Source organism: Selaginella moellendorffii, unplaced genomic scaffold (genome assembly GCF_000143415.4).
Source record: "Selaginella moellendorffii unplaced genomic scaffold, v1.0 SELMOscaffold_137, whole genome shotgun sequence".
In the NCBI taxonomy this organism is placed as follows: domain Eukaryota; kingdom Viridiplantae; phylum Streptophyta; class Lycopodiopsida; order Selaginellales; family Selaginellaceae; genus Selaginella; species Selaginella moellendorffii.
This window is the reverse complement of record NW_003314398.1, coordinates 217,494-231,469: the sequence shown is the minus strand read 5'-3', so window position 1 is coordinate 231,469 and position 13,976 is coordinate 217,494. Positions and strand designations below refer to the sequence as shown.

Sequence of the window (13,976 nt, the reverse complement as noted above, 5' to 3'; positions counted from 1 at the left end):
TGTGGAGGACGGCCGGAAGCCCAATGATTTGAAGCTCAACGCCTTGCGTTTCTCGCGGTCTCTAGACGACGACGACCTTCTAACAGTGGCTAATGCTCTTCTACTTGGTGAGGTAGTCTTCAACAAGACCAAAATGACTCCCGGCCATATTGTGACATACGAGGACTTGTGCACGACTCTGAGAGCTCGTGCGCTATTGAAGGATTGGATCTTCGAGCAAGTGGCCGTGGCGAGGGTGAGCATCGACACCACGCAAGAGATGATGGAAGAGCTGGACTTGTCAAATGAAGACATCGACGAGTACGTGAAGGGGGCCCCCAAGTTCATCGATCTGCTGCAGGATGCCACGAAAAGTAAAGCTGAGAAGTTGGATCAGTATCCAAATTTCATTAAGAGGGATGTCGACCGCCGGCTTCAGAAACAGCTCGACCCCGCAGCAGAGGCCTATCGAGAACCTTACCGGGTATACGTGAATTCGGATGAGGATCAAAGGTGGAGGAGCATCGTTTCCCGCGGAGATGAGCAGGTCAAGAACATCTTTTGTGTGATGGACTTCACAAACGAGGAGATCACTCATGCAGACGAAGTCAGCTCCATCATTGACTTAATGGTGGGACTTGCGGAGGTGGAATTTTCAGTCCACTATATGATCTACGACTCCGAATCCTATCACAAGTTCTGGAAGGCCTTGAACGAGGTGAAGGCTCGGTTGAAAGGCAAGGAGATGCGGGAGATCCATGGGATAATGGCTAAGAAGAAGATACCGACGAATGTCCGCATCTTCACAGTCGCCCTTGTTATTGGTCCTGCAGCAGAGTGGGACTGGAGTGACTTCCCAGCTTCGTTCAACAAAGCCGATCGAATTGATCTGAGGGAGGTCAATTTACCCGTGCCTGAGGAACTGAAGACGGCTATGGAGCTTTCGAATCCAAAGAAAGCTCCAGGTGCAGCATGGGAAATGCTCAGCTGGGTCTTCAACGCAATAGCGGGTGACTCCAAGGGCAAATGCGTTGTCGAGTACAACTGCGGCGGACTATTCTTTCGAGCCGCACTACTCAAGGGTGTCCCGTGTGTTGCGGTGACAAACTCCATTGAAGAGGTGACTTCAATGGAGCATATAATTACAGTTGCCAAAGAAAAACAGTATCTTCTCTACGAACCTGGTGAGTACGCACTTTAAGTTTAAATGTTATCTCACAAGCTCTGTATGCAGGAGCGTGGCCACCCCCAGATGCTGAAACGGCGTTAACAGCTACTGATGTTAGGCCGAGGTCACAACCTGCACAAGGTAAGGTCACGTGAGGCCTCACGCCATTTTGATTATAGATCGTTGTGAATATTCAGACACGAGGACTGAAAAGCGCACTGGTGGTGCGTCGAAGAAGGACAAACAGACAAGCAATAGGAAAAAAGGAGGTACAAATTATATTTGCAATGGCGTGTGGTCTCATGCCATTCCTTGCAGGAGACACTTCTTCAAAGGCAAAACAGGCAAGCACCAGCCAAGCTCAAACTGACAGTGGTCATAAAAAGCGAAAGCACGTTGGACAGTTGTCGGGATCAGAGGCGTTTGATTCGAAAAGGAAGAAGGGCAACGAAAAGATGATAGGTAATGCCTCGCGGTTATGGCGTGTGTGCTCATGCCATTCATTGCAGATCAAGGGCTGAGTGAAAGTAGCCAGTCACCACCTCCTGACTCAGATTCCTATGGCGGACTCCCCTTCCCCAATCTCAATGGAGAGGTACAATGGATGAGGGATGCTTTTCAAGTAAGGGCCACGTTTTTCTCATCTCGTCGTCTTCGAAGGGTGCAAGAACGTGCAGAAACCATGTTAAGACAGTCGGGTGAGGATACGGTCCTAGGTCACGCACTAAAACAGGCTATGGATGTCTTGTATTTTGAGATGGAGACTCGGCCAGATGATTTTCCCAAGATGGTCCTGGAAGAACAAGCCATCCAGCCTGAGCAGCCTATGGAAGAAATGCAAGAGGGGGATGAGGAGCCAGAGAAAGATAATGAGCAGGAAGAGCAGAAGGACGAAGAGGAGGACAAAGAAGAGGAGGACGAAGAAGAGGAGGACGAAGAGGACTTGGATGGTCCTCACAATGGTGACGATCACAATAACGACGATGACAATGATGACGATGATGGCCAGCCTGAGGTGGCCAAAGAGCAGCGGAGGAAGGTCATACAAGACAAACCATCAGGTAAATAATAGTACATCCATTCCTAACCTTTTACCATTTCTAACATTGTCCATGTAGGTCGCAGAAGAAATGGTAAGTAGAGATTATTCAGTTGAATTAAGATACAAACTCTAGCCTTTAGTGTCGAGGAAGGATAGTGCCAAGCAAGGGTCGAAACGTATGTCCAATCCTTCAGAATCAGCAGTGCGCCCAAGTGATATCGGTCCTAGTTCCTCAATAGTAGTTGATGGTAAATACAGTATAGTCGATTCAATGTGCTAATGAGTTTGTTTTTAGTAGCCAGTAGGGAGGATACCATCTCAATCAAAGGGAGATATTTGGACATGCATATGGATCCGCCAGTGGACTCTACTTGCCTGCAAGAGTCATCAGAGCTGGTGGAGGCTACTATCCATATCAACGCCAAGCAAGCTGACCACGCTCCACTTGATGCTGCCCATACCACTGAGTCAATCTTGTCCACGTATCCAACTGACGGTGACCAGGCGCCATTGGACCCGCATGAGGCCGCCCCAGCCGCCGAGCCGGTCGTATCCTCATTTCCAACGTGTGCCCAATCGTCTGACTACGCGCCGTTGGAACCTCCCTACACCGCCCCTGCTGCCTGTTCGGTCATGTCCACTTTGCCAACGGAGGCACCAGCTGAAATGGCGTGTGATCACACGCCATCGGAACCACCCCATGCCACTGTTGAGCCAGTTGTACCAGAGTCTACAGCTGAAATGGCATGTGCCCACACGCCATCGGATGCGATTGACCCCACATTGCAGAGGAGAGTATTTCCGCCCTTCACGTTTCCTCGACCAAAACCCTCTGAACGACCATCGGGAGCACCATTCGCTAATATTGTAGATGGTAAAATTGACTTATACCATTTTTTATGCTAACGCATTTCATTTCAGAGTCACGGCGAAAGTACTGTATCGTTTTTGATCTGAACGGTGTCCTTTTCTCCCATGAGCGTGGCTCGTCCTCGAATGTCACTGCACCCTCCAAAGCCTGCGGTCGCAAGTTGGTCAAAAGAGACAGATTCACATTAATCACACGGGAGAAACTGCGGGATCTAATAATGACCATGCGACACTTAAAACAGAGGGCCGGGTTCAATTTGCAATTGGGAGTTTGGACATCCATGATGCGCCACAATGCATTAACGTTGCTACAGATGATGCACGATCAAACGCGAGTAATATTACCATTTGACTTTCTCCTAACGCAGGAGGATTGCTTGACTATGGTCCATGTGAGGGGTAGCAAGCCCATCTTCGTCAAGGCAGAGGCTGTAGTGATGAACCGGACTGCTAGGTCAAGTGAAATCCTCATCATCGATGACTCGCCGATTAAAACTGCAGCGAACACGCACACATATGCAGTGCACCCCATCTCTTGCAGTATGGAAACTAGGGAGAAGAAACCGTATGTTCTGGGGGACCTTGCAAAACGGCTTGAAGCGATGGTGATAGAGAACCGGCTAGTCCAGGAGGTGGCTGCAGAAATCAACCAAATGGCAGATGGAACGGTATATCAGAAGCCATTTGATCGGACAGACACCAGTCATCATTTATGGCATGTATATTGTCTAGCCAAGCACTATCCGCATCTCCATAATCTGCTCAACCGGATGGGTTCTTCGACCACTGAACATGAGCGTGGACGTATTAGAGAAGAGATGGCATTACTATTGGGTTTAAATCCTGATAGTGTGGAGAGTGATGAAATTCCAAGATTATTGTATAGGCGTTGGAGGCAAAAAATAACAGTCTGAGATGGCATGTATTTATTTAAAAATGTAACTTATTATGGCATGGGGTTCCATGCCATTGTATTAATATTAAAAGACAATTCTTTGAGAGGATTTGCATTATACTAGAAGTGTTACAGCATGTTATTGGAAGTTTACGAAGTTGTTTTATTAATAAGGGGAAAGTAAAGATTGAATGGGGACTTGGGCTCCACCTAGACTCGGAGCAACTGAGCCAATATTAAAAGGATGGAAAGAAATTGGACGACGATGACAAGGAGAAGAGAGAGGTGAAGCAGTGAGAAGTGATTGAGTAGACATTTCCTTGTTTAAAATAAAATGGCATGTGCCTCAATGCAGTTGAATTTTGTTATATTTATATACTATATAAAGGTTTGGAAACCTTATTTTACAAGTGGGATAATGACAATTCCCACTTTAACGAAATAGAGCTTACCCCTAAAATTTAAAATTGTACATCTTGGGTCTTTCTCTGAGTGTAGCATATATGATCATGAGATGAAATTTGAATATACTGTTACCCGTGGATCCTTGGAATTTTGGATAAATGGGAATTTTGGATAAATGGAAATAAAATAGTCATTAAGGGCTCTTTTTGCCCCTTTTTTAGTTGGCTTAAGGGAAGAGAGATAAGGTGCACTACAATAAGTCTAAGTTAATTGAAATTACAATATTGGAACTCATTACAATATTTTTTTCAAAGTTATTGTCATTCCAAAAATCATCGTCCTCGTTTTTTTTTGTTTGAGTTATTGAATTTAGCAATGAATTGAAAATGGTGTGACATTGATTAAACAACTTTTCTTTTCTCTAAATTTTCTTCTCGTGAACATGAGCAATGAGTTAACACCTCGTTACAAATCATCTCTTCAAAAGAAAATGATTTACGTGTTTGATCCTTTATCCCTGATGACTCTCTTTTCGGTCTTATCTTTAACCAAACCTCAAGCTTGCATTCGCATTGCCTTCAATCCAATTCAAGAAAAGTTTATGAAAGAGGGCGATAATGATTTTTGAATCAATGGACTAATCCCTACAGTCTTGATTGATTCACTTGTAATCATGCTTAGGAAGGATCCACTAGTGCCATGCTAAACAGTTACAGACCATCCTATTTGCCACTCATAGCAAACACAGGGAAGGTTTACTTTCACCCACAGTACATGGAACAATTCATGGAACCACTGATAGGTTAACATTAATCCTGCCAATTCAAAGTGTAACCTTGAGTTGCTAATGTGCCTCACTCATGAGCCCAAGGGTAAACTCATTCAAACGGAACATCTCATTCCATCTTATGAGCCCAAGAACAAGCTCACATAATAGGTACAAAAAGTAAACAAAATCCATACCTAAGGAACTAATGCGAAGTTTTTACACCCAAATATGTACCCACTCGAATCTTCATTTTCATCTCTGCGTATGTAACGAGACTAATTGCCCAATCTCATTGGATAGTACTCCCTAAGACTCATCTTCTGATACCAAATGTAGCGCACGTGGTTTTGACCTTTTATCCTATGGTGATTTACCATAGGATAACACCACGAAGCAGAACTTAAACCCTCTTTATGCCATGTAACACATGCCACATGTCCAAGGATAGTAGTGTGGAACCCAAGTTTCAAGGCCTTAGGCCATCGAATGAAGGTACGGAGCCAAACTCTTAAGCATAGAGCCAATGAGTGGCAAAACCAGACTATGGAGCAACTCCCAGGCATATAGCCCAAAGAGTGAAAGGACAGGAGCACGGAGCGACTTGGAACAGTCCTAGAGTAACCAGCATCCCAATGCCAAGACCAGCACGCAAAACAGAGCCAAATGGAGTCTAGCGCTATTTCGGCATACCGGTGGCCTAACGCAAGGACATGGGTACTCCACCAGCTAGCATAGAATGGAACTTGGGCTTAAACCCAAGCCAGACGCAGAACAAGGACAGGCATGCAAACAAAAACTAGACTATGCCTCAGGTTAGTCAGCTATGCTCGACTTACACACTATCCCTATTATACATTTGGAACTCCCTGCAGCCCCCTCCCCTTTGAGGAACACATGCTTTGGGCTTTCACCCCAAGCCACCTTTAGTACCAAGAGTTAATCTCTAGGACAAGCCAAAACTTGCTAAATATGGAATATTCCTAGATTGTGAATTTGGGACTAGAATGAGACTAACATAAAAGGCATAATAGTGAGGGTGTTTGGCATACACAGTAAGCTATCATCCAACGATATTCAGGGATTAGTCTCAATACGCGAGGGTTTTTGTCACTAGCCAGTGCAAGAGACAATAAGATGGGAACTCTTTACCGAGCTAAGTATGCTTAGCTAATAGCACGTAGGAATTCCGTCCTTATGCTCGTCCAGTTTAAGTACACTCGAAATGCCCAGTTAACTCCACTAACACAAGAGGGACTGATAAAAGGTCCAGCAATACCAACTTTTTGCCATTGTGGCAGTAAGGAAAGAGTGTTTATAAGGACTTGCCAATAGATAACTTTCAATACTTGAAGTCACATTCATGACACATAAGCAATAGGAGCTCTCTCCCAATTTCTGAGCTTCCTATAAACAATTAGGCACTTTTAGACTGCCTTGATCTGTGCACAAAAACCCTTATATCAATTAATAGTGTATCTCTTAAGGCTTGTCCTTTGACTATAGCTCTCTATGTCAGCTGAGTAATGTAGGTGCCAAGACATAAAAACAATAATGAACTTAATGATCAGCATTGTTGTTAGAATGTGTAGAACATTTAATATTTAGCTAGCAACACCAACTAGAACTCGAGAGCATCTTCTAGGATGTCCACATCGAGAGGAAAAACTTTGCCAATTATTGTCAGCAAAGGTTTGCACTATTGCAACAAGTAGAGAAAGGCTTTGCATTGCCAATACCATGCGAGCATACTATGAACATGGAAGCTACAACATAGTGAGATTACCTGTGGTTTGACGAGAAGGTGGCTAAGCAACACAATGTGTAATGGCATGACCAAAAGTGCCAAGGAATGAGAAGGATGAACTGGAAAGGGAGGTGGCTCAATGACTAAATAGATGGTGTGCCAATGGAGTGGTCAAATCATCTTAGTAACAAAGGTACAATTGAGCCATTTGAAATAATAAGATGGAAAAAACACTTACACTAATTGGTTACTTCCTTCCTTGGGAGGTGGATGGGGTTGCAAAAGCACTCACAGACCTTGTCTTTGTTGTGCTTCTATGTGGGTTGCAACTACTACTGTTTCGCATGGCACTAAAAGCCTATGTGGAAACTATTGCAAGATTTGGGGCTAGAGTAGAAGGACTTGTGCTTTGCCCAGTAACTTGCTGATATAGTGTTGGCTCTAATTGTGGTGAGGAGGAAATGTTATTAGCAGAGTTGCAATCTTGAGAAGATGAAAACATGTTGAATATTGCTTATATGCTGCAATATATGCAATGCAACACATCACTCTTCCTGTTCAAAGGCAATTGGTAGAACACCAAGAACTTGCCCCTATATGGATGCTGTTGCAGCCAGAGGAGCTGCCAGAGTTGGGGGTCCACCCCTTCACATTGCAGAACTTGGTGTTCTAGTCTGTAATGGCACAATCAGTGGAACAATTGATCATTACCGAAATGGAGGCATGATACTCACTATAAACAACAATCAAACACTCGATTTACACTCTTGCTAAATCACTATAGCTCTCTTGGCTTGGAAATGAAGAGTCACACTACATCAATCTTGGAGTTGTTAAATACAATTAAGAAGGAAAACCGTTTGAAATCCAAAGGCACAATTGTCACTTTGCCCTAAATCCCTACCCCCAAGAAAACTTAAACCTAAATTTAACAACTTTGGCCACCTTAAACCATTAACCTACAACACATCTAGCAACACATTCCAAGAACAAACTATAAACCATGAGGAGGACAAGATTAAACCATTGTGTTCTAGGTTGGTATAGCAATAAGAAGCATCGTTCCTAGAAGTGATCACTTCCAAGATCATTCCAACAAGTGATTAGTGAGATTCAGTAAGTGATCAATGGGTGATCAGCAAGTGACTTATAGTGTAGTAAAAAAGCACATAAGCATTCTCAAAATCCTTGAAAACAATCCTTATGGGCTTAGGCTTTCCAAATAGTAGCTCTTGCAATGTCAAACTCCTACACCTCATAGCCCAGCCCATTGTACATCACACTTGTGATCCCACAGCTCCTCCTCATCCTGCTTATCACTCCAAAACCAAAGCCACGGAGCAAATAGGACCAAGCTCCACTCCTACGCCTTGATCTTGTTCATCTCCTCCATTTGGGCACAAATGTAAAAGCAACCTTGCTCTATCATACTACATGGTTGACATGTTTATGTGGGCATGTGGAGTCCAAGGAGGCTCCTTTTCAATGCAATCACGATGCCAACTTTGTATGTATTGAGTGATGTTGTAGAAGTTTTAAATCTAAGCATAGATGATCCAAGCATAGAAGATCCAAGTGTGCTCAAGAGGATCAACTCAAAAAAATAAGATTAGCAATCCATTTTAGAATAAAAAAGAGAATCTAAATTTGTAAAATCAAAATCTGACATGATTTTTCTTCACACTAAAATTTGTAACTGACTATGATATAATCTGAAATTTAAATTAATTATATATTAATCTTGGCATTTATAGAGTAGGAAAATATATACCAATATTTAAATATAACATAATGAAAAACCCTAGTTATTCTACTTCTTAAATAATATAATAAATCACTAAATTTAAACCTAAATTTAATATAGCCTTAGGGTATATTAAATTCTTATTAAATTTTCAACTTCTAATATCTATAAAAAGTCACTAATATGAATTTTGTTTTGTGTTTGATATAAAGTTTAATTATAATATTATAAACTTTATAGACAATGTATTGAGTATAAGGAGAATAAAACTGGTGCTTATTAAACCCTAAACAATAGTTAACTATACTATTTGTAAAGCTTTGGCAACACAGTGTTGATATACATTGCAAGATCTAAACCTTGCTCAGCCATTACACACTCTACAGATAGATCCAAATAAAGAACATATTATTCATCTAAATTTAAGCCTTCCTAATGCATTATAAATGCTTAATCTCTTACAAAATTGACATTTTACAAAAAAAAATGGCTTTGACAAACAAATGCAAATTGAAGCAAACTAACCTATCCTAAAGTTGTTCCATCAACATTAGAAATGAGTTCTCCTAGAAAATCTTCAATATCCTTTTATGAAGGATTTGGACTATTCTGGAAGAAAAGAAAATAATTTAAGCAATGCCAAAATGCTTAATAAAACAAAGTCTTGATCTTACTCAAGTTCAGTTGGAATAAATTAATAGAGCGGTGAGATGCTTTTAATTATTCACCACATTTAAAGAGATAAACCTTATGTAAGTTTTATGTTGCAATCTAATCAATAATATCTTTTAAGATATAAAGCAAAAATACACTTTGTAAGCTTTGCTTATACCATATATTGCATACATCAAAAATACTAATGTCCTCTAGAGACTCAAAAGAGATGCTTGTAAAACCATACCACTTGCTCATACAATTTTTGCTACAAATGTTTGATGTGCTTTAAAAAAATATTTTCATAAAGGTAAATTTCAAGCAAACATAAACTATCTACCTGATTTTATATTGATGTTTCATATATAAAATTTCTTGCTTCTACATCCCAACACTGGATCATATTAACCTTCATGCCATTGTGTTCTAGAGCATTATTGCTTTTTATTTATTTTGGCCTCCCAAAGTGACGTACAGCTTGTGTATATAAGTTGAAAATAGCATGGGCCTCTTTGGCTGTAGATAGCTCACAAGCCATAATAAAATGTGTTGCCTCATAAATCATGGCATAAATGTAAAACCAATAATTTACAAATTTATAATATACTACGCAAACACAAAAATAATGATTAGAAAAAACAAGGAAGAAAATTAGTTACAATTTATATGGGATAGTGTATAAGATGTCTCAATGGTGTATATTTGTCAATGAATTTGTGACATATGCCTACTTTGCAGCCTTCTTGGATCATGTAAAGCTAATGCCTTGTAAATTTAATGCTTACTAAAGTAGTAATCAGTTGTTCGACAATAAGAGTAGGAGTTAATAATTCTCTAATTTGTCCTTACATGATTCATAGGAATATTTTGTTCTGAACGTGGTTAAGAACTTTTTTGGTCATTATCCTATAGTACATCCCTGTCCAATTTATATCCACCACCCAGGTATATTTGTACAGTGTTGGCTGCGTAATTCTTAAATTAATTTGTAAGATAAGCCATGGTCTTTGTCTCAAGAATTTTTAAGTGCATCTATATACGAAATGACATTGCAATATCAAATCCCCTCGACCTCAAAAAATTAGTGAAGCACTACAAAAAATACCATAATGAAAACCCCTCAATTCAATTGTGACTTAGGGTTCTTGAGGAGGAAAAGATTTTTGGAGCTATGTTGTTCAATTTCAATAGTGTGGTTGTTATGGTAGTAAAATTGGCTTGGCTTTTTAGCAGCAATTAGAGACACTTATAACTCAAATTGATGAAATTGGACCTTAGTGATAAATGGACAAAGTGTGGAATTGCTATTAAGCTTTAGTGAGAGTGAAAATAAAGATGGAGATTCTAATGTTCCAGTGGTAATGACAATGACAATGAATGGGATGTCAGTCAATGATTGTCGTGTACCATTCAGAATGCATATATGCCCATGTCATTGGCATCTGGACTCCGTCCAATTGGAAAATGCCACTTGGACTATGCCACGCGTGGGTTTTTTACGCAAGTAGAATGTAATGTCACTTGTTTGTTGTGAGAAATGGAGGGCATTGGCAAGGCAGTGTGGACGGGCGCGCTGCTCGTGTTGCTAGCACTGGTTGCGAAGCTATGGCGATCGATCGTCACCAGGTATTGGCTGGAGCCAAGATCGCTCGACACAAGGATTCGAAGCCAGGGTATCGAGGGGCCGCCAAGGACTTTCTTGGCCGGGAATATGCTCCAGGTGATGAAGATGAGAGACACTGCCAAGGAGCGGGACATGGCAGGCTTGAATCACGACATTGTGGAACATGTGTTGCTGGATTACCACCAGTGGTCCAAGGAATACGGTTAGTCTCTCTTCTCGTTTCTATCGTAAGTTGAGTTAGACTCTGGAGGATTTCTTCCCAGGAAAGATGTATTTCTACTGGTGGGCGAGGGAGCCCAGGATCATGGTCACGGAGCCCGAGCTCATCAGAGAAGTTCTTGCCAAGAAAGTTACTCAGTTTGAGAAATCGGACATGGTGGTTTCCGCAATTGTATCGATAATCGGCAGAGGGCTCGTTGCCTTGAATGGTGGCGAGTGGAGCCACCATCGACGTGTTGTGGCTCCAGCTTTCTACCTAGAGAAGCTCAAGGTTGCATTTCTTTTTCTTTCCTTCTTCATATCAACTTTGATCACTTCATAACAATCAGAAAATGGTGCCTCGTATCGGACTATGCGCGCTCGAGATGCTAGACAGGTGTGAAGAAACGCTCCGCGAGCAGCCCGAGATTGAAATGAGTGGTGAATTCTCAAAGCTAGCAGCAGACATTATCTCCCACACGGCATTCGGAAGCAGCTATCTCAAAGGCCAGAAGGTCTTCCAATTCTTGAGAGCAATCCCAGAGCAGCATTCCAAGATCGATCGATACAACTATCTGCCAGGCAAAAGGTGATCATCGTTTTATTCTATCACGTACCATAACACGATCTCATCATCGACCGTAGATTCCTTCCGTTTCCAGCAAACTTTCGATTGAGAAAGCTCTACGGCGACCTCGACTCGCTGCTGCTGGCCTTGATCAAGGAGCGGCGAGATCAGAGTGGCCAGAGTCATGACTTGCTGGGGCTGATGCTTGCCGAGGCTGGAAACTCTTCTTTCGACGATCGGGCCGTGATGGAGGAGTGCAAGACTTTCTACCTTGCTGGCCACGAGACGACGGCATCTCTCCTCACCTGGTCCATGATGCTGCTGGCTTTGCATCCGGAATGGCAAGAGCGCGCTCGCGTGGAGGCTCAGGAAGCATTCGGCGGTGTCACTCCGGAAGCCGATTCAATCAGCAAGCTTAAGCTGGTAAGGTTTTGAGTCAATGCTTTCAAGTTTCATGAGCTCAAGATTAGTTTTTCTAGATCAACATGATCCTCCACGAAAGTCTCCGCCTGTATCCACCGGTGGTGTATTTCATGCGAGCATGTTTCGAGGACACAACGCTGGGAGATATCCTTGTTCCAAAGGGAGTTGGGATCACGTTTCCAGTCCTTGCCATCCACCACGACAAGGAGCTCTGGGGGGAGGACGCCCACGAGTTCAATCCGGAGCGCTTCAAGGATGGCGTTGCCAAGGCGTCCAAGCATCCGAACGCGTTCCTGGCCTTCTCGCTCGGGCCCCGCGTGTGCGTCGGCCAGTCCTTTGCACTCATGGAAGCCAAGATCGCCTTGGCCACCATTCTCCAGCGCTTCCGGTTTCGGTTGTCGCCATCGTATCGCCACTGCCCGGTGTTCAAAGTTACGCTCAGACCTCGCCACGGTCTTCCTCTCGTCATGGAGAAAATATAATGATACCTGCAGCATCACCATGCCACATGTAACTATACTAGAAATTGCCCCTCATTTGCAAAGCTAGGTGTTTGAACAACCATGCACCTGATTGATCAAAATCAGTAGTGCAAAGTCAAATAATTTGTTGTGTGTTGCAAGTGATGTTACAAGGAACTGTGTGATCCATGGCTGCCAGTATTATTTATTAATCCAATTAAATAACTAAAATTTTATAATTATGTTTAGAATTTAGCTATTCAATGGTAGAATAACCAGAATATACTACAAAGTGTTTATATTATAAACATGTTTATAAATTATAAATACAAAACTAATCTAAGTAAATAACAACCATTAGATGGTAAAATATCCTAGACAATTTAAACATATCCTACGTATACCTCTAGAGGTTTGCTTAAGCAAACCAAAAAGTAGAAAAGCAGGCAAATTCATATACTCAATTATTGTTATTTCCAAACATCAAATAGCTTGAAAGAAAGCTAATTTCTCTAGTTTTAACAAGAACAAAAATGAAAACCTGACAACTAGAAGTCCAACTAAAACCTTGAACTCATACTCCAAGAGCTGCGTAAGAACAAAAGCTTCTATTCCTCTAACAATTCAACTAAAACTTCAACTAGCAGCTTAATCCACTCTTGCCCATAGTGCAAGCACACTGTACTCAGTTGCTACTCACCTTGCCACACTTAAATATGCTGTATCACCACATTGGCTCTACATTGTGCTCCATTGTTTTGCCTCTCCAACTCACACCAAGTTCCACTTATCATTTTCCTCTCTTCCTTAACTTCTTTTAATTTCCTTTCTTCTTGTAATGAACTCTTCCACTCCACGACTTGCCAACTCTTCAAATATTAGAAAAACAAAAGAAAATGCCATACCTTGACAATGTTTTATCACCGACATCACCCCACCACTATACTTGGTGCATCGTCCTTGAGGCACAAAAAAGGTTGTTCAAAGTATTTCTTCACATGATAACTATTCACTTGCATTGGCAATAAGTTCCTCGTAAAATCCTGAAGTTGGACTGATCCATTTCCGACTGCCACTAAATACTCTGTCCAGTGACACTTCAACTTTCCAGGGCATTTCCAATACTTCGAATCATAGAGCAAAACTTTATCACCAACTAGAAACTCTTTCTTGTGCAAGTGCCGATCATGCTAAACTTTGTGACATTGTTGAATCACTGCACAAGCTTGAAATGCCAAGAGCCACTTCTCATCTAATTTATCCAGCTGCTGCAACCTGTTTTTGATAGCCCTGTCCCAATCAAGATCATGTTCCACATCTATACGCAAAGATGGAATTTCTAACTCAATCGGCAATACTGCTTCTTGTCCATACACCAGCTGAAATGGTGAACCTTGTGTCGTCACTTGAAAGCCACCCTATAAGCCCAAAT

General features: G+C 41.9%; 1 protein-coding gene across 1 annotated transcript; it reads left to right on the top strand.

Moving 5' to 3' along the window:
- Nucleotides 1–10,770: 10,770 nt before the first annotated feature.
- LOC9629722 (cytokinin hydroxylase) lies at nt 10,771–12,701 on the top strand. Its single transcript, XM_002992537.2, has 5 exons — nt 10,771–11,096; nt 11,158–11,384; nt 11,443–11,681; nt 11,738–12,083; nt 12,140–12,701. Exons 1-5 carry the CDS (start codon nt 10,808–10,810, stop codon nt 12,563–12,565), a joined length of 1,527 nt encoding a protein of 508 aa, XP_002992583.1. The 5' UTR covers nt 10,771–10,807; the 3' UTR covers nt 12,566–12,701.
- The last annotated feature ends 1,275 nt before the right edge of the window (nt 12,702–13,976 follow it).

Bases quoted from the DNA above. Each gene is read 5' to 3' on its own strand.
- LOC9629722 (XM_002992537.2), top strand. From the start codon at position 10,808: ATGGAGGGCATTGGCAAGGCAGTGTGGACGGGCGCGCTGCTCGTGTTG. The intron at 11,097-11,157 runs GTTAGTCTCTCT...ATTTCTTCCCAG, and splicing joins CCAGTGGTCCAAGGAATACG to GAAAGATGTATTTCTACTGG. The intron at 12,084-12,139 runs GTAAGGTTTTGA...TAGTTTTTCTAG, and splicing joins CAATCAGCAAGCTTAAGCTG to ATCAACATGATCCTCCACGA.